General features: G+C 43.4%; 1 protein-coding gene across 2 annotated transcripts; it reads right to left on the bottom strand.

Moving 5' to 3' along the window:
• Window positions 1–4,009: 4,009 nt before the first annotated feature.
• Rbm45 (RNA binding motif protein 45) lies at window positions 4,010–19,106 on the bottom strand. Of its 2 annotated transcripts, none has more exons than XM_087900075.1 (10): window positions 18,706–19,106; window positions 16,355–16,477; window positions 14,781–14,907; window positions 12,654–12,776; window positions 11,604–11,786; window positions 9,894–10,023; window positions 9,253–9,337; window positions 8,905–9,065; window positions 7,108–7,306; window positions 4,010–4,305 (listed from the first exon to the last, which is right to left on the bottom strand). In XM_087900075.1, exons 1-9 carry the CDS (start codon window positions 19,003–19,005, stop codon window positions 7,114–7,116), a joined length of 1,425 nt encoding a protein of 474 aa, XP_087756201.1. In that variant the 5' UTR covers window positions 19,006–19,106; the 3' UTR covers window positions 4,010–4,305; window positions 7,108–7,113. The 2 variants fall into 2 exon arrangements, with proteins under 2 accessions (XP_087756201.1, XP_087756200.1); XM_087900074.1 differs by having other exon boundaries at window positions 8,905–9,068; window positions 18,706–19,105.
• Window positions 19,107–19,614: the final 508 nt, after the last annotated feature.

The following is a 19,614-nucleotide window of genomic DNA, read 5'->3' as shown; positions in this document are numbered from 1 at the left end:
CACGGACTTTGACATGCAGCCTTCAGTTCCTACTGGGTAACCTCAGAGTTCCCTTTTCTGGGGCAGCCGCTCAGAGGAACTGGCAGGGTCTGTGCGTTTTCAAAGCACACATGCATTTTCTCCGAGCATGCTCATTTCTCACCCTCAGGAGCAAATGCAGCCGTCAGTCACCTCTGCTCAGCTCAGTCGGAGCCCGGCAGGGAGAACTGCAGCTTCACATTTTACCCAGACATTTCTGTCGGACTCTCTAGCCACACCATACCTTTAGTTCCCGGGGTCCATGTGCTCCTGAGTTACTCATTCTAGAAAAGGAAATGATACAATCCACTTATTAGACTTCCAGATACTACAATGGAACTTGTTATCAAACGAGGAACGTTATCTTGCCCCTCTTTTCTAAAATCGTATAAAAATAAGTCTAAGTTTCTTTTTCTGGTGCTGAGATGGGGTGAACCTGCTACGATTTTTAATAGAACTTAACATCCACATATGTAAGAAATCCTGCCTGAGTGAGGCTATACCACTACATAAGACTTCTTGTATTTATTACATATCAGTTTCTTATTGCAATTCATATTTACTGACACTAAGCTGAGGAAACGGAGACACTCAATTTTCAAAAAAAATTTCATGTATGAAAACATATATACAACTTCTTAGTGTTCTTCAGCAATCTAAACCAAAGATCAACATGTAGAAACTGTTTAGAATTGAATATTGCAAACTGAAAACCAAAAGGTAGCCTATCAGAACCACTTAGGGAACTTGAGAAATCTCTATCCACCACATTGCCAGCGGGTGCAGCCACTCTGACAATCAGTATGAATTCTCCGAAAGCTAACACTCCATCTCCCTTACGACCCAGTGATCCCGTTCCTTGGCATACACCCCCAGATCTCGGCATCCCATTCCAGACACTTGCTTAGCCACACTCACTGCTGCTCTATTCATAATAGCTGGAAACTGGAACTGCCTAATGTCCTTCAACTGACAAATGGATGATGAAAATGTGGTACCCATACACTGTCGAATATTATTCGGCTGTAAAGAAAGATGGAATCAAGAAACTTACAGGTAAATGGATGGAATAAAACAAACAAACAAACAAACACTGTATCAAGTGAGGTAACCCAGACCCAGAAAGACAAATGCCCATCTTCTCTCTCATCTGAGGTCCCAGCTTCAAGTCTTCAGACGTGTGTATATAACCTGGAGTAACATTAACTTCCAGGCCTGTGTGCACAATGCCTAGTCTCAGCGGCTGAGCATGCAGAAGAATCCATGGCCCTTGCTTCTTTCTTGTCTCTGGAAACCCACACCTGCCAAGTGTGGTTGACACTTGGGGTGAACCCTGACTTATTCCGGCCACAGTGGTAGCAGCTTTTCTGAGAGGATGAAAACATTCCCTACTTATTGCTTTCTGTCAGCAGCAAAACCTTTAATGTCACCCCTACCGCCCCCCCCACACCCCTACCTCCCCACATGCGCGTGTGCACCCCCCCCACAGAATCGGAGCACTAGCTGGGTGGGATCTTGCCCTTGGGGCATCTTTCCTATGATAGTACAGAGTACAGTCAGGGCTTCTCTCTAATGGTGCCAATTCCTTCCTAGCACCAGTCCTGGCAGTCATCTTAAGACTTTTCACTCTGATTAAGTTGTTTTCCTTCTACCGCTTGTTGCTCACTGCAGGTTTTCAGAAGTGATCAGTAATAACTATTTCACAGAAGTCGATGTCGGGAGGCCTTGAAATTCCCACTACCAAAATTAGCCCCTTACTTTTAAATTCAGCTTCTTGCAAGTTTGCAAAAACAGGTGGGAGGCAGTCAGCTTCTTTTCCAAACATCACATGAGTCCCTGTCCTCCTCAGGAGCTAGTCTCTACTGTCTGCTTTTCTATTGGCATTCTTATATTTTATTCCAGGCTTGGGACAGGGTCTCACTATGTAGCCTAGGCTGGTCTGGTTTCGAACTCTATTACAGAGATCCACCTGCCTCTGCCTCTGCTTCCCCAAGTGCTGGGGTTAAGGTTACTCAGCTTCTCTCTGCTTCACCTTCCAAGCTCCTGCTGGAACAATCTGTTAAACTCTGCCACTAATGATTATGACTTTTCAAGAAAGTTCCAAAATCTTCCAAACAATGTCACTGTGTGCTCAACTCCGTGACTCTATGGGGCCATTTCCGTTCACACCATTGCAGCGCCTGTGCAGACTGAGGAAGCAGGCTCAGTGACCACACTGGAAAAGCTGGACAGCAGGAAGGCATACATACGGCAGCTACAGAAAAGGAGCAGCCTCTATGTGGGCTGGCGAGAAATATAAAGAATAGTGGATTAAAAACTGGATGTTGAATTTTATCTCTATGAGGATAAGGAAAAAGTAAGAGGCAGAGGGCGCTTCCTTTGTCTAAAAATGTGCTATTTTTGCCCAGTAAAACATCTGGACAGGAATATTTTTGAAAGGGAATTCAATCATAACTGTAGTGTTAGAGTCAGACAGCCTGGAAATAATTTCAACCACGAAAAGTGAGCTGTGTACAGGATGTGTCTGGGAAGAATGAATCTGCTGGTAATGAATCCTCAGCTTTCTTTACTTCAAGTCTTCGTTTCCCACAGCGAGCTCTGCCTCTTAAAAAGCATGGCTCCTGCCTCACAGAGAAACACTGGCTCAGTTTCTGCCTGGGAAGCCCAGGTGCAATTTTATTTTCTAAATTTATAAGAATTACTGATTCAAAGAAAGGATTTTAATTTCTGACAGAGAAATGTCTAAGTTTTAAATGCTCTATTGTGCTCTCTGTGTTTGACCTTTCCTTCTCCAGAGTTTAGCCCGGACATGAGAGGCATAAAGAAAAGGAAGGCTACTAAGCCATGTTTTAGCAACTAGACATCATTATACCTTCTTTTAAGTCACCAGGTCCTTGGTTTAATCTTTTTAAGAGCCGATAAATTTTTATTCCTGAGTTTTCAAAATACAAAACATTTTTTGGTAAATTATTATTATTATTTTATTATTTTGCTTTGTTTGACAGGATCTCACCCCTAGGCCAGCCTCAAATGTACAGCAATCTTCCTGCCTCAGCCTCCTGAGTGTTGGGATTTCAGACATGATATGCCAAGCCTGATAGGTTCCTAATTTCTATTTTTCATTTCAGAATGAGTCCATCTTCTATCATAGTCTGTTGTGATAATTGCTAGCATATCATATTTTTGGATTGGCCATTATGTTTCTATATTTATAAATAAAAAAAAGTTCATTCGCTCAAAGCCACTGATACTATTTAAACTTAAGTAAGGTGTGATAGCCTAGACCTATATTCCTAATACCTGGCAGGTAGAGACAGGAGGACCAGGGGTTCTAGGTCAGCCTATTATCACATGACAAATGAGGTTCTAGGTCAGCCTATTATCACATGACAAATGAGGTTCTAGGTCAGCCTATTATCACATGACAAATGAGGTTCTAGGTCAGCCTATTATCACATGACAAATGAGGTTCTAGGTCAGCCTATTATCACATGACAAATGAGGTTCTAGGTCAGCCTATTATCACATGACAAATGAGGTTCTAGGTCAGCCTATTATCACATGACAAATGACAACCCCATGTAAAAAACCAAAACAATCCCTATAAATTTTTACATCATTGACACTTTATAATCCTAAAAATGTTGACAAAACTACCAATAAGTTTTGGCCTAGCAACAAATCCATAGCACTACACCCTTCCTAGTACAATGTCTCTGCTGTGTCACTGAGGAGTCGACGGAGGGATGTGTGGATTGCGCGTGTATCTTGTTTCGCTAACTATGATGCACGTGGCTGAAAGAAACACCTTTACTTACGCCTCACTGGGAAGAGACTGCCAATCAGCCTGGTTCATCCAACTGGCATGTTTCTACTTCCACAGATATTAAAATGTGAAAATACGTATCTCAAAAATCAACGAAACATGCCGCTTATTTAAATTCTGAACACCTATTTTTTCATTCTCGTCTTTCACATAAATAAGTCATGATTTAGTTATGCAAAGCAAACTTTATTTCTGCTATAGATGACAACATATTTCTCTAAGAAAGCTTTATTTCTGCTGTTCACAACAACATATTCTTCTAGGAAACAATTACTATATTAGTTTACCATTAAGGTCAGACAAAAATGCAAGTCAGAAATCCCAGGAAGCAATGGTGTGTAGACTATCAGATATGTGAAAAAAAGGAAAAAAAAAAAAGCTGTCAACTGTCCACAGGGAGTTCGTCCAGTCACGTGTTTCAGTCAGTCAGCTGAGGACTACGTCATTAGTTAGTCTTTGTTCTGTAGAAAGAACACAATACAAGTAAGAAAATCATCACCTGGAAGGGAATAGCTTTTGTAGTTAGTATTCCCAAACTGTCGGGGATTCTCTAGCTTCTACACAGCCAGTCTGATCCGTTCAATCGTAAATGCCACCAAGTAAACAAAACCAAACTTACTCAGAAAGTTGGAGCCCGCAGGGACTGGATTTCTAGAGGGAAAGTTCTGTGAATTAACTTAGAACAAGATGCTGTGAAATATTAAAATTTCTATTTGCCTCAAATAGAAAGAGAAAAAAATTATAAACACAAGACTTATCTCCAAATAGAGTCTGACTACTTTCAGCATTGATCTTAACCAGTTTGTTATTTCTGAGGGGCGGCTCACTTAGTCCCAGGCGCATTCCTTAGAAACAAAAGCAGCCAGCACTCAAGAGCCCTTGTACCAACCACACCAAAGAAGTTCTTCCTGTCACAGCCATGGAGAGTGGCGGGGTCTATCAACTACTGTGCTGAACCTGACAGTGAGACGGGGGTCTCACTATGTCTCCCAGGCTGGCCTTCCACTCTTGAATTTATTTGTCTCTCCGGCCTCAGTCTCCCAAGAACTGCAACTACAGGTGCAGGTCACCAAACTTGGCCAATATAATTTACTTAATGCAACCCAAAAGGTAGAAAGTCTCACTGTGATAGCAGAGGTAAACAGAGGGTGGGTAGCAAAAATCAGTGACATGGTGCAATTAGAAGACATCCAAACTGTAGCTATTTCTATCCTAACCACATCACCATTTTCAAGTTATAGGACCTCTTTTGATCTCTGCCCTGAAAATGTATCTTGATTCAACAATGAGAAAGGACCAGACTCACGCTGGGATGGCTAGCCACGCTGACAGCTGTGCAGCCCTCTGACTGGGAGCCAGGTGAGTGCAGAGCAGCGTGGAGAAGCTGCCATAGTTCAGAGCTTGGGTCTCAGGGTCCCAGGGCCTGGGAGGTGGTCGTCACCATCCCTGGACGGAGGACATCTGAAAGGCTGCGCTAAAGCCACACGTGTCTGAGTCTGAGTCCCATTTACAAAGCCTTTCTTTCGGTCTATCAGGGATGCTGCTGTCTCCGGGCCTCACGACAGATCTAGCGGAAAACCAGGCCTCTGACATGAAGGGATCCATACAGACTTAGGTATCAGAGGTGGGTCTAGTCCAAGTCTGCTGCAAGCTCGTTCACACTCTAACGCTCTCCCTCCACACCCACGCTAACCTCAGTCAGCATTTCTGCTCCAGTGTCCTGAGTGCTGAGATTATAGGCCAATAATTCCCTTTAAAATGTAAATTATCAATGGGAAAGGCTCAACTATGAGAGTACTTCATGCATTTTCTTATACTAGGAAGTTAATATCATTGCCCCTTTAGAGGACAAAGATCCCCTGAACAAAAGCAGTCATTGTCACTGATATGCTGAATCATTTAGACATAGGGTAAGTGGAATCTTTGCAGAACATTTTAAAGGACTGTCCATTTAAACAGAATTAAATTAATAACTTTTTTAGTAAACAAAATTTGCTTACTAATTATCTTTCACTGGTAACTTAATATTTTTAGAGCTATACTGGCAAGTGTTTGGAGTAATGAGTGTAGATTTTGCCATTAAATAAGACATTTAAGAGCATTTTTAAACTGGGCATTTTTCACTGCCAAGTGGCTTCTATGAAGGAGGAACTAACAACTTGCTTTGCTTTACAAAAGCAGAGTCCTCAGTGGTGAGGCCTACAGTGATTAATTCTGACAGTTACGAGCACACAGCAATGAACGGGCCGCAGCTGACGTGTAGCAGGGCCAGGAGGGTGAGTGTAGGAGACAGGAAAGAGATTGTCCTTGAAACTCAGAATTCTTTAGAGTAAAACAATCTAAAGATGATGTCTCCCTTAAGTCATAGCTAAAACCCACCACAGGAAAAGATTGAGTTTTAAAAATTACTCAATAGAACAATGAATCCCTATGTTGTTCAGTATTCGTGAGAAAGAAGGATTTAGCAATGGCCAGAGTTCTCCAGAAATACATAGATGCACATGGAATACTTTCTAAATGTATACCTTTACAGTGCAAGCTCGTAAGTTTGAGTTCAGAAAGACACCAATATTTAGGTTTAAAAGGTCCATATATATATATAATATTATTATTATATATATATTATATTATATTATTATTATTAATATATATATATTATTTCATACTGTTTCTCGTTAGTAGGAAGTCAGAAGATTACTCTTTAAAGACATACTCTATTATTACATGTAAGTACGTATGTGTCTGTCTGTGGGTGTGTATGCATGACTGAATGTGTTTGGAGTTCAGAAGAGGGCACTGGCTTGCCCTAGACCTTTAGGTACACACCGGTAGCTATCAGCAGCCTGATGTGGGTCCTCCGGAGGAGCAGCAAGCACCTGCAGCAGCCAAACTCTTTCCAGCCCCAACTTTAAACAAGTTTTTAAATTTAAAAAATATATTGGCCAGGCAGTGGGCACACACCTATAATCCCAGCATTTGGGAGGCAGAAGCAGGCAGATCTCTGTGTGTCTGAGGCCAGCCTGAGCTACAGAGCAAGTTCCAGGACAGGCTCCAAAGCTACAGAGAAACCTTGCCTCAAACCACCCCCCCAAAATAAACAAACAAATAAATAAATAAATTGCAAAAAAAACTTGGCTTTCTTTATAGGGTTTACGCCAACATGGTTTTAACTAGCTTCTAAAGTCCCCAAAGGAAAAGCACGGTAAAGTACTTACAGACTTATTCCCGTCACACTCCTTGGGAAGTGGGTAAGACAGACTTACCAAGACTCAGTAAGTTCTCTGTCTCTTTTTGGATTCTTCCCGTGGGGAATCCGCCAGCATGACTTTCAGTCTGACCCCGTTCAGAATCTTCCCATGCAGGGTTGTGATTGCATCATTGGCACTTATCCTATCTGCATACTTGACGTAGCCCACATTTTTTCCTGACACAAGGTAAACTTCGATCAGGTTACCGAAACGGCTGAAACGAAGTAAAAGACCCGAGCATCAGAAACAGACGGACGCTCTCAGGAAGTTCTAAACACAGCAAGTTCTTGACTCTTCCTCAGCGCCTATGGCCAACACCTGGCTGCTTCAGGTACTCCCTTATCTCCGGCAGGGGGCTCCCTCCTCTCCAACAGCCTCTTCATCTTTTCCTCACTGCAACATTCTCTTCCTGCCTCTGCTTACCCCATGGCTGCCCTCCCTCCCGACTCTAATGCTTTCCTCAGGTTACCCCACGGCTGCCCTCCCTCCCGACTCTAATGCTTTCCTCGGGTTACCCCACGGCTGCCCTCCCTCCTGACTCTAATGCTTTCCTCAGGTTACCCCACAGCTGCCCTCCCTCCCGACTCTAAAGCTTTCCTCAGGTTACCCCACGGCTGCCCTTAAGGGTTCCACGTGGCCTCCCAGGTGAGCATGAACTTAACTTTCAGGACAGTAATAAAAGTTTGCTTACGTCACAATTAGCACCCCAGTCCAGGGGCTGCCTGTCACAGAGAAGCGGCCCCAAAACAAAACCAAACCTAAAGCTAAATTAATCAGTTACATAAAGGTCAACCTACTATCACTATATGACTGATATTGTGTGGATCTTTAACATGCTTCTTATCTGCTTAGCTCACTAATATTCTTAGAAGGCAAAAGGAAAATGTCTTACAAAAAAACCTAGGGTAAAAAAAGGGTAGGGTAGATATAGTTATATCAAAATAAAAGAAACAAGCATTTCCCCCCACTTTCCTTTCTACACGTATTACGTATTATCCCTATAACCAAGCCTTTCCTTTCTACACTTATTATGTATCATCCCTATAACCAAGTCTTTCCTTTCTACACTTATTATGTATTATCCCCTACAGCCAAGTGATTTGCTCTACACGACATAATCCTCAGGAGCCAACCAAGTGCTGGCAAACGTAAGATCTTTAGCAAACTGTTCATTCGCCTGGATCACAACACGAGGAAAACGGAATGCGCAGACAGACGTACGCGAGCATCTTCTCCCAAGGGATAATGGATCTGTCTATGCTACACTGCAGTTCTTAAAGACCATCCTGTGTGTCTTATGTCTTCAAAATGGGGAAAAAACAACAACAAAAAAAAACCAAGGAAATTTTGGTAGAGGTTAGGATATGTGCCCAACAAAGGAATGAGTTTTTTGAAATTTATGTGCTGGCAATGCTGAAGCATGCATGGGCAGCCCATATATGGCGGTTCTGTTGAACTTGTCCATATTGGGTTTCATTCATGGTCTAAGTTGATGAAGATGACTGACCAGGTCTCTTCCTCAAGAGGACACCAGATCTCATTACAGATGGCTGTGAGTCACCATGTGGTTGCTGGATTGGAACGCAGGACCTTTGGAAGAGCAGGCAGTGCTCTTAACCGCTGGGCCAGAGGGGTGTGGCAAAGGAAATGATGGTAAAATCGTCGATTGAAAAGATCTCTAAAGAGTCTTTAAAACCTCAGAACAGGCCGTCTCTCAGGGGCAGGATCATGAGAAGGCGGTTACTTGCTTAGATGCATCAAATGTACTTGTTTTTACCTACCGCCGTGTAGCTTTGGAGAAGCGAATCTTACCAGAATATATCCTCCAACACGTCTAACGGCAGAGGATGAGGATTAAACACGATAAAAAGTCTCTCTTTCACGGGCGTTTCGGGAGAGGCTTTCTTTTTGCACGACGGAAGTGCAACATCTGTCTGGATTTGCGGCAACTGTGAGCCAGAGCTTCCTCCCAACTGCTGTGGAAGAGAGAGGCACAGAGGGAGAGAAATAAGACCGCCCTGCGGGGGTTTGGGGCAGAGCTAAGAGGTAGGTCACAACACCACGAGGTCTTTACAATAGTTCTGAAAATGTTTTCTCTGTTAATAAACAGATGTCATATTTGCTGGCCACATTACAGAGGTCACATTCTCACACACTCACCAGAAACTGCTGCTGACTTGGGTCACTCCACACCATTGATGTGAGCTGTGACGTCACCATCTGGGTGGCCATTTTTCTGATGAGACTGAAAACAACAACCGACAATTTACAGAAAACTAGGGGTATTCACCATCTTAACGGTGATTTGCTTGGTGTGACTTCCTCACCTGAGGTTAACTGTTCCTAGTCTTCAAGCCACTGCCATGCCCACCCGCACTAGGACAGCCCTGGACTGCCATGCCCACCCGCACTAGGACAGCCCTGGACTGTCATGCCCACCCGCACTAGGACAGCCCTGGACTGTCATGCCCACCCGCACTAGGACAGCCCTGGACTGCCATGCCCACCCGCACTAGGACAGCCCTGGACTGCCATGCCCACCCGCACTAGCACCAGGACAGCCCTGGACTGCCATGCCCACCCGCACTAGGACAGCCCTGGACTGCCATGCCCACCCGCACTAGCACCAGGACAGCCCTGGACTGCCATGCCCACCCGCACTAGGACAGCCCTGGACTGCCATGCCCACCCGCACTAGCACCAGGACAGCCCTGGACTGCCATGCCCACCCGCACTAGCACCAGGACAGCCCTGGACTGCCATGCCCACCCGCACTAGGACAGCCCTGGAACGCTACTTACTCTGCCGCGTTACTCCCGTCATCCAGGAAGGAAACCCCTATCCGATTCCCAGGGGGGTACTGGAACCCGTGCAATTTGTATTTTGCATAAATAGCAGACGCTACATTAAAATACTGAACCACACCATGACCTGAAATAGAAAATGCACAGAGATGGGAAAGGCAGCAGAAGGTGGGTATCTGTAAGGCCCAAGTTACAATGTGCTCAAAGGTGAAAAATACAGGACTCTGATTATCACACAACTAATAAAGATAAAAATCAATGGGAACAGAGGACAAAGCTCTGTTAAACACACACGCAACATTATTTGTAGGCATTGAAGTGTACGTCAAATTTTGGTAAAACAGAAACACAGTACTTTAAGAAAATATAGTATCGGCATATATTTCATCCAATGAATTGAATTTTAAGACCCCTCCCCACTTTTTCTTAGCAGGAACTTGATACATAAGCCAAGCCATTGGCCTTTAGCTTACAATCCCACTGCCTCTGTATCCCAGTGAGGACTGGGACTACAGGTACTCACCACCAGGCCCAGCTTAAAATATTTTAATAAAATATCAATACACATAAAAACTAGAACTCTTTTTTTGTTGTTTTAATTTTTGTTTTTCGAGACAGGGCTTCTCTGTAGTTTTGGAGCCTGTCCTGGAACTAGCTCTTATAGATCAGGCTGGCCTTGTACTCAGAGAATAATTACTGCCTCTGCCTCACAAGTGCTGGGATTAAAGACGTGCGCCGCCACCACCTGGCAAAACCAAAACCCTTAATTCACTGAAATGAGGAGTTTCCCTGTCACACTGCATACTCAACAGTGGAGGAAGGAGGTACGCCTGAAAGCAGCAGGCGGGTGGCAGGGTCTTAGGCTGCAAGTTGCCCATTTCACATTCCTTTGATGAGATTTTAGCTAAGGAGTCAGCACTGAAGGGAGGGAAAGATTCATCCTGGAGCCCAGGAGCTGTGACTCAACCGAAAGGTTTCCACCACCGACTTTGGGGAGAAACACAGCATCATTTTCCTCTGTATAGATCAGTGCTCAGTGTCAACTCGACACATCCTAGAGACACCTGGGGAGGGGGACACTCAGCTAAGTCACTGCCTGGATCAGAACACCTGCTGACAGCCTGTGGGGAATGTGCTGGCTGAACTGATACGCCTTATTCTGCAGCAAATCTGAGAATGTTCAGAGAGATGCAGAGCCCTTAGGAAGCAAGGGAGTTTAAGAAAAGGAGACTTGGAGTGTGCCGGGGAAGAAACCTTCAGCATTTTATAACTTTGCCAGCATCAATCTAAAGGGTAAAAACAGACCCTAGCCTGGGCACTGTTGTTCAACAATGGGATAGAGAGAGTCCTTTATTTTGTGAGTTAAAATATTTTTATGGTAAATGACTTTTAAAAAGAAGATACATTCTCGGGATTTATACACAAAGGTATCCTTGGATTTAACTATAAAGTAGATAAAAAGGGTCTGGAGAGGGGATGGGTAGCAATGAGGTTAAAGTGCATGGCATACCTAGAGAAAACGTCACTGAAAATGATCACTGCACAGTAAACATATGTATGTTAACAAAAGAATAAAAAATTAACTAGAAAAAATAAAATATAAACTTCTTGGAATATGAACAGTATAAAAATGTGTCATGGATAAAAACAACAACAACAACAACAAAAACCACAGTAAACTTAACAACAGCAAAACAATCATCTTACCATAATTTGAGTAAGGATCTCGTTGGACCTCACAGTACTCCAGGCCTGGGACTATGTCAAATATGCTGAAGAGCTGCTCTTCTGTGAAGGGGGCACGCGACACAACTGACAGGCGTCTAGAAATAGCTTCCTGGCCTCTGTCGCTCTTGTCAAAGCTTGGAAATTCAGACTGTTGTTCTCCAACTATACACACACACACGAAGAGTAAATCATTACATTTTTATACACTAAAAATTCATGTAACCATTTTGTACACGGCTATTTGAAGTGTACTGTGCCAAACAAAGACATTGTATTCTGTGGTATTCTTTTTAAAAATACATTTTTAATTTTATTCATTGAGAATTTCATATATGTATGCAATGTATTCCAATCATATCTATTGTCCCTACTTTGTAGTATTTTAATATTCTACAATCATAAAGAAGACGTGACCAGAAAACAGATAACTTCTCTACTAAACTAACACAGGACTACTACAGGAATGCCTGGTTAAATACCACAGGACGGAGCTGAGCACACAAAACTGTGAAATATGGCAACAATTTATCTGAAAAGTTACGCCAGTGACAACCAGGGACCTTGATTTCACCATTTCCCAGCAGCCTTTTCTAGCTTCTACTCTTGCTAGTCTCCTTTCTGCAAACCAAACTTTAAGGCAGTATACTGAACAGATACCTGTGTAACATTTTTGTACATTTGGTTGGCTGCACAAAGGCAGAATTCTCTCTCTCTCTCTTTCTTTCTCTCTCTCTCTCTCTCTCACACACACACACACACACACACACACACACACACACAGGTTAGTATGTAGATAATGTGTAGCCAGCCAGAGAAATCTATATTGGAAATAAGTTAAACAAAATAAGGGTGAAGTATTAAGGATATTAGAAGTACTGACTAACTTCTCAGGAAAAACAAAACAAAACTACACGTAAGATTTTCCTTCACTTAGTAAGATTTTCAGGTTGCTGACGAAGGGACGGCCTGAGAAAGAAATCAGATCACACACTCAACGCTGCTAACGCGGAGGTAAAGGCATCCACTCACCGAAGGGAAACAGGTTTACTTTCGGCTCATGGCCCAGAGCCTCCTGCCTCATGCTACTGTAATAATCTTGCTCAGGGGACTCGGATACTTTATTTTTAGGTTCAGCCAAGAGTGCTCTGAAACCTGAAAGTGAGAAGCCATGAATTTTCAAGCATCATAACAAGTTTAACATATTTGGACTTAAGGGTCTGACCTAGTTTTAGAAATACAAGCATATAAAACAGAATCTACATGGTGGCCATCTTCATCAGACCGACTTCTTAGTTTCATGGTAAAGAACAAAAAGTAAATGAGAAAACCACAAACAAAAACAAGCTGAGAACCCCCCCTCCCCAGTAAGGGTCAATCAACACAGATGAGAAAGGTCAGCAATGCTGTACCCCCTCCCCCGAAAGATGGCATCATCTATGTGCCCAGTTCCCTTAGGACTAAAACCCCACTGGGCATCCTCACATTTAACCTTTTACCAACCTGTCTCCTTTATATGTGCTTAGTATGTTACTTTGCACATTAACTTCTCTGCCTGTTTTTAGGTTACATCTTTAATCACGACAGTTCTGTAACTGGTTCCCTTGTTCTAGACTGAGAGTTCTTACTTAGGGGTCCAAGAATTAGCTTCAAACAGTAAAGAGGGAGAGACAAGTCACTGAATGCAGACTGCCAACACTCACACAGAAAGCCGGGGAGTCCAGGCATGCCTATAACTCCAGCATCAGGAGGTAGAGGCAGGAGATTGGGCTAGCCAACTGGTGAGCTCCAGGTTCGGTGACACCCCGCACCCTCCCCAAGCCCCTACACAAAATGGGAAGGTTCCACAAACCCTCTAAAACAAAATGCTTATCCACGCTATGTAAACGTGGGTGTACGTCAAGAGGTCATAGCATTCACGTTGCTCAACAGCCGCAAGCATGAGGGACTAGCTGGCTTCAGCTCACTCAGCACTTCCGGAGGAGCTACGGCTGCTTGAGGGATTTGGAGGTGATGGAAAACAAGATACACTTCTTGTTTTCAGCCTTTTAAAGTTTCCTTCTATTCTTTATTTTCTAGGTCTTAGCCAACATAGACATCAAGGTTTCCAGCGCCGGGGCGACCAGTCACCTCATTTCTGTCTTCCTCTTGACATGCTGCGGGGCATACCGTGGGGAGTTGATTAAGAAGAAAACTGTGGTGTGGACTATAGAAGCACCTAAGAATTCTACTGATCAACAGCAACTCCTTCCTGGAGAGCACTGATTTTTATAACGGTCTAAAGTTCGGTAATTCATCACACCTCTCACTTCTCAAAGTCAACTTTATGTATAATGTCAAAGTGTGCAATAATTTATCACTATAGCTTCAAGTTAATTATTTGTCATAGCGAGTCTCACCAAACATATCCTTAACTTGTATGTTTGTTAGTGTATTAAATCCTGGTTAGGGTTTAGGCTGAATAGGAACAAATACAAAGAATAAGATTTGCTGGGCACGATGGCATATGCCTATAAAACCAGCACCCAGGAGGCTGGGGCAGAAGGATCACAAGTTCAAGATCAGGCTGGGCTATATAGCAAGATCTGTCTTAAAAAAACAAGGAAATATATTTTTAAAATCTAAAAGGGTCAATCAATTTTTAGCACTTTAAATTACAAACTATTTTTTTAAAGCCCCAAACCTATGCAAATAACAAGTCCAAATATGCCCTGTGCTTACATCCTGACAACTCTGTCACCAGGATGGCTTCTGCGCATGGCTGATTCCTAAGTCCAAAACGTTTCCCTCCTTGAATCTTTTGGAAATACTCACTACTTACTTAACTTTAGCAAAAATCTAGTCAAAGACTCTGTTATTTATAATACTGAGAATTTTTTAAAAAGCCTTTTAGCAAGGTTAAAGAACAAACAAAGAAACAAACAAACAGATCTGGAGCTGGAACAATGCTGGCACAGTGGTTAGGAACACATTTGCTCTTACAGAGGACCTGGGTTCTGTTCCCAACACCCACACAGTGGCTCACAACAGCCTGTGACTCCGGTTCCAGGGGTTATGATATCCTCTGGCCTCTGCAGGCACTGCATCCATGTGGAACACAGATGTATATTCAGGGACAATCACACATATAAAATAAAGCTTTAAAAAAACCATTCTTACTTCTATCACAATTTTCTATTGCTTGGGCAGCTTGTGATGGTTTTAAATATCGCACGTAGCCCAGACCTTTGCTTTCTCCAGTGACTTTATTCTTAATAATGCTGCAGTACTCGATATCGCCATACACCTACGAGAGTTAAAGGAAATGACCTCAGGAGGCTCAAAACTAATGACAGAAAAGACACTTCAAAATTTAAATTTTTACTTACTTGTGTCTCGTGCATGCAAGCAAAGCAATCCTTCAAGGCTACACCGACATTCTGCACTGTGGATTTCGCAGACAGTGAAGCCGAGCCCACAGAAACCACATACCTTGCCTATACCACAGAGAAACTGAGCCGGGAGAGAAAGAACTTATCCACACGGTCCTGCTCAATAGAGGGCCGTGAAGACTCTGGAACTGGGATTCAAAGATTCAAATCCTAGCTGTATACTTAATAAGCAGGCAGGTGACTCACCTTCTCCGTGCCAGTGTCTTCTGCAGCACTGACCTCAATGGATTGCTAAAGGTTAAATGGACTAATTTGTGTTAAATGCCTACGCGCCTAGGAAATACCAAACACGTAGCAATGCTAGCTGGAACTGCTTAGGTGTCCCTAATAGTATCACGGACATCTGGATGCTCTTCTGAGGGGCAGCTCAAAGTCAAACACGATGGTTCCCTCAGGAGATTAGTACCGAGTAAGAAACACACTAATGTTTACTGTTGCAGACACATGGGATTATAAATTCAAGGCATGTCATTTTGTATGAATTTTACAGAATTCTCTTGTAAATGTTTTACTTCCCTCTTAGGAAAAAAAAAAGAGGTAAACATTTTCTTACTACTGGATGAAGTATGGAATATAAATTTTTAGAATCTGTTATTCTTGAAGGTTAACTCTTAACAGGAGGGAAGACATATAGAAAGTATCTTTTCCTGCTAGCTTTTTTCTTGCTTGTTACCTATTCCCAACTTAGTGCTAAAAGGTTAAACATAAGAAAATACCACCACCACCACCACCACTACCACCACAAACAACTTAAAATACCGTCGAGTAACTTCTGGGGAAGCCTACATATAGCCATTACATACAAAGGCACAAAGATTTAAAATTATCTTCAAAAATCATTTCCTCGGAGCAGTAGCTTAGAGCTGCAACAGCTTCCCTTAAATACAACCTGTGTAGAAGCCAAATTTTAGGACAAAACCACTTGAAGGAATAACCTTCCTTTGAACGAGCACCATGTCAACACAGCACCAGCCATGATATGCATTAGTCAACATAGCCCGCGTGCTGGGGCCTGACTCAGGCCTGTGACTCACTCTGCAGAGAGGCAAGAGAAATGAGGACTAAGAAGTACTTGGGATTGTAAAGTCTGAGAGCAGGCTCTGGGGGCAGAGCGGGTTTAAATTTTGGCGCTACCGCCTATTAGCTGAGTGGTTTTAATGAAAACGTTCTGGCTTTGCACTTCATTTTCTCAGCCTATGCTTTAGGATGAAGTCTGGGCAGAGGGGACGGTCACTATCACTGTCCAGATGTTTGTGGCTGTGCAGTGTTGAACACGGAGTTATGATAAGAACACACAAGGACCTTAAACCTCTCCCGCAGGTCTTCTTCAGTGTAGGACTTTGGGATCATAACAAAGATTCTTGTGAGTTCTTCATCTTCCACATCTCTGTGACTTCCTGACGACCGGGACTGAGCAATGAAAACCTAAGAAAGAAACACACAGAGCCCCCAGAACAATGATAACTGTATCCCTATTCCTTTAGCACACTTACTTTATAAGACAAGGATACAGCGCAGAAATGCAATGTGATAGGATCTTATAATGTTTTTTCAAAAAAAAAATCTTTACTACAGTGATTTCAAAAACTGCAATACCAATCTTTACACCACTCTTTCCAAACACATTTTGACTTTTACAATTTTTTTTCTTTTGTCTTGTTTTGAGACAGTGTCTCCCCATGTAACACTGGCTGTGGTAAAACCCTGCATGTTACAGCTCAGTGGCAGAGTGCTTGCCTAGCATTTATGAAGCCGTGGTCTGATTTTCAGAGCCCCTCTCCCACCCCACAATGCTGCATGTATTTCGAAGCTCTGTTATTGGCTGCATAAGCACATGGGATTGCTATATGTTCATCTTTATGAGATTATCTACTAATATTCTACATATGGAAATCTATCTTCACCGATGTGAGCTTTTTAAAAATTTCTATGGCACGGTATCTTCAAAGTATTTTCTCTTCTAAACATCACTTAGTCGCACTTGGTTCATTTTTGTTTTATAGCATTTTCTTTTGGGCGGCACATGTCTTTCCATGGAGCCTATGCTGGCTTTGCACCAAAGAACTGCTTGCCTGAGCTTCCTGAGTGCAGGGAGTACAGGCCTGTGCCACTATGCCTGGTGATGATCTTCTCCCAGAGATGTTTGGTTCATTTATATTTAATGTAATTATTCATACTGTTGGGGTTAATTCTAGACACTCTATCTGCTTTCTAACACTAAATTTTTAGACACGGGTAGCATCATCAGACTGATCTGTCTCTGAATTTCCAAAAGCTTTTCACATGCAGATGGAAAATTCATCAGAGGTTCTACCTTTCTAATATTGGCAGTTCATTCTTATTAAAACATTATCAGGGAAGTGAATCTGAATCTAATTTGCTTTGTAGTACAATATTTGTTTATCAATTTCTCTTTTTTTTTTTCTATTTCCATAGGAATGTTAAACTCTATGACTAAGGCTACAGACTTGTTTGTGCAGCTATAACCATAATATTCTTAAGGTAATGTCACTTTTTATAATTTGAAATGACACAGATCACTTTATACACAAGGATCCATGAGGTTTTACGCATGCATATGAGTGTGTGTTTCCTTTAAGGAGGGTAACATATCGCTGAAGTATGTGAAAATCATGGACAATGAAGGCTGCAGGAGGCAGAATCTCAAAAATGATACTGAATAAATAAAAAACAAAAACATGTCACTGTATACTTCTGTGGAAGAGAGAGACCACTGGACCCAGGGACATAACAGTTGTCACTCTTGCTCAGAGGACAGCTTGTTAAAGAGGCAAAGGACCCTGCTTAGAAAATGGAGTCAGAAGCCGGGTGGTGGTAGCGCACGTCTTTAATCCCAGCACTCGGGAGGTGGAGGCAGGCGGATCTCTGTGAGTTCGAGGCCAGCCTGGTCTACAAAAGCTAGTTCCAGGACAAGCTCTAAAAACTACAGAGAAACCCTGTCTCGAAAAATTAAAAAAAAAAAAAAAGAAAAAAAAAAGAAAATGGAGTCAGAGGCATATCCCTAGGTAGTAGGCCAAGCACTACTGGGGCACGAGTAGAAATGCCTCTCTAAGTCAATCTAGTTGATACATCAATAATGAATATCCAAAAGAAGATACAAGAGAGCTCCAAGAAAATGCAAATATTGGAGAAAAGGGGATCTAGGGTATAAGAAGACCAGAGATGCCATCAGCTCACAAATTTCTAAATTTTAGAGCCTGAAGTGTTTACTCTCTGATAAAGGAATGTATCCACACAGGACGTGAATCCCCTATGGCACACCTTGTTCCCAGTTTCAGCCCTTCCCTAGCTGATAACACCGCATCCTGGTGCAGCAGCAGCAGGAGAGACCCCAACCCACAGTCCATGAACACCCACACACGGTAAAACCAAAGCCAGAACTCACCAATCTCTGCATCGTTTTCTAGGTATGTAGCATAGCTTATCACAACACAATTTTACTTTGATAAATCTTGTGGCTTTAGGCTGGTACTGTTATATCCCATCCCCTCCCTGTACTTTGTAACCGTCGCTTCCGCCGACACCCCCAACCCCGGGCACCCCGACCTCAGGCACCCCAAACCGAGTACCCTTATCCCAGACACCCCAACCCAAGCATCTCCACCTCACACATCCCAACCCCAGTGCCGCACCTTGATGGGCTTGGTGTTGTAGGGGCCAAGACACTGCCCGTGCATCTCCTCCATAGCCCGGCAGGCCTGTGAGCTGCGGGCGAACTTGATAAAGGCGACGCCCTTGGACTCCTTGGTTTGTTTGTCGCGCACCACCCAGATGTCCTGGATGTCTCCGAAGGGAGTGAAGCGCTCCCGCAGCACCGACTCGGACGTGTACTTGCTGATCACTAGGAAGATGCGGCTGTTGGGCGGCTCGTCCAGGCTGTCCACGCCGGGGCGGAAGCCTCCGCTGCCCGCGGAGCTGCTGGCGTCGTCCATGGTGCCTCACCTAGGAAAGGGAGCCTGGCCGGCTCGGTCCGCCCGATCGCCCACCAGCCCGCCGCGGCCAGTGCGCACCTCCGCTTCCGGAAGAGCACGGAGCCCCGAAGCAGGTGCGGTCCCCGGTGAGCGAGTCCGGCTTCCGGGAACCTTCTGCAGCGCCCCCCGGCGCCACGGTGGACTCTGAACAGCTCCAAATCTCAGTCCCACGCAAACCAAGGATCAGCTTGTGCAGATGCTTAAGCCTTCCCAAAGCTGGCGTCTGGTTTCTTCTAAGTCAAAAATGGTGTCGTTACAAAAAGATTACTCTTCACCCTTGTAAGAGAGAGAGACTGGAAGTAGTGACACACGCCTTTAATCCGAGTCTCTTAGGCAGAATTAGTGAGTTTGAGGCTAGCATCTGGGTAACACTCTGTCTCAAAAATAAAACAATAATAAAACCACCAAACTAAAAAAAATAATAAAAAAGGTAGACCTTGCTCATAAGGGTCCATCGTGACAGATACAGAGGACTTGCAACAAGGGAGAGAGACTGGATTGGTTCCAGGAAGAGAAGTGGAGATTTATAACGGGGCAGTATGGCAGTCAGTACATGAAAAATTACTGAAG

Source organism: Myodes glareolus, chromosome 21 (genome assembly GCF_982192425.1).
Source record: "Myodes glareolus chromosome 21, mMyoGla1.1, whole genome shotgun sequence".
NCBI classification, from domain to species: Eukaryota; Metazoa; Chordata; class Mammalia; order Rodentia; family Cricetidae; genus Myodes; species Myodes glareolus.
This window is presented reverse-complemented; position numbering and strand designations above follow the sequence as displayed.

Coding starts and splice junctions, on each gene's coding strand:
- Rbm45 (XM_087900074.1), bottom strand. CDS start 19,005: ATGGACGACGCCAGCAGCTCCGCGGGCAGCGGAGGCTTCCGCCCCGGC. Junction 12,777..14,780: donor AATAGAAAATTGTGATAGAA/GTAAGAATGGTT, acceptor TCTCACTTTCAG/GTTTCAGAGCACTCTTGGCT. Junction 10,024..11,603: donor AGATCCTTACTCAAATTATG/GTAAGATGATTG, acceptor TTTCTATTTCAG/GTCATGGTGTGGTTCAGTAT.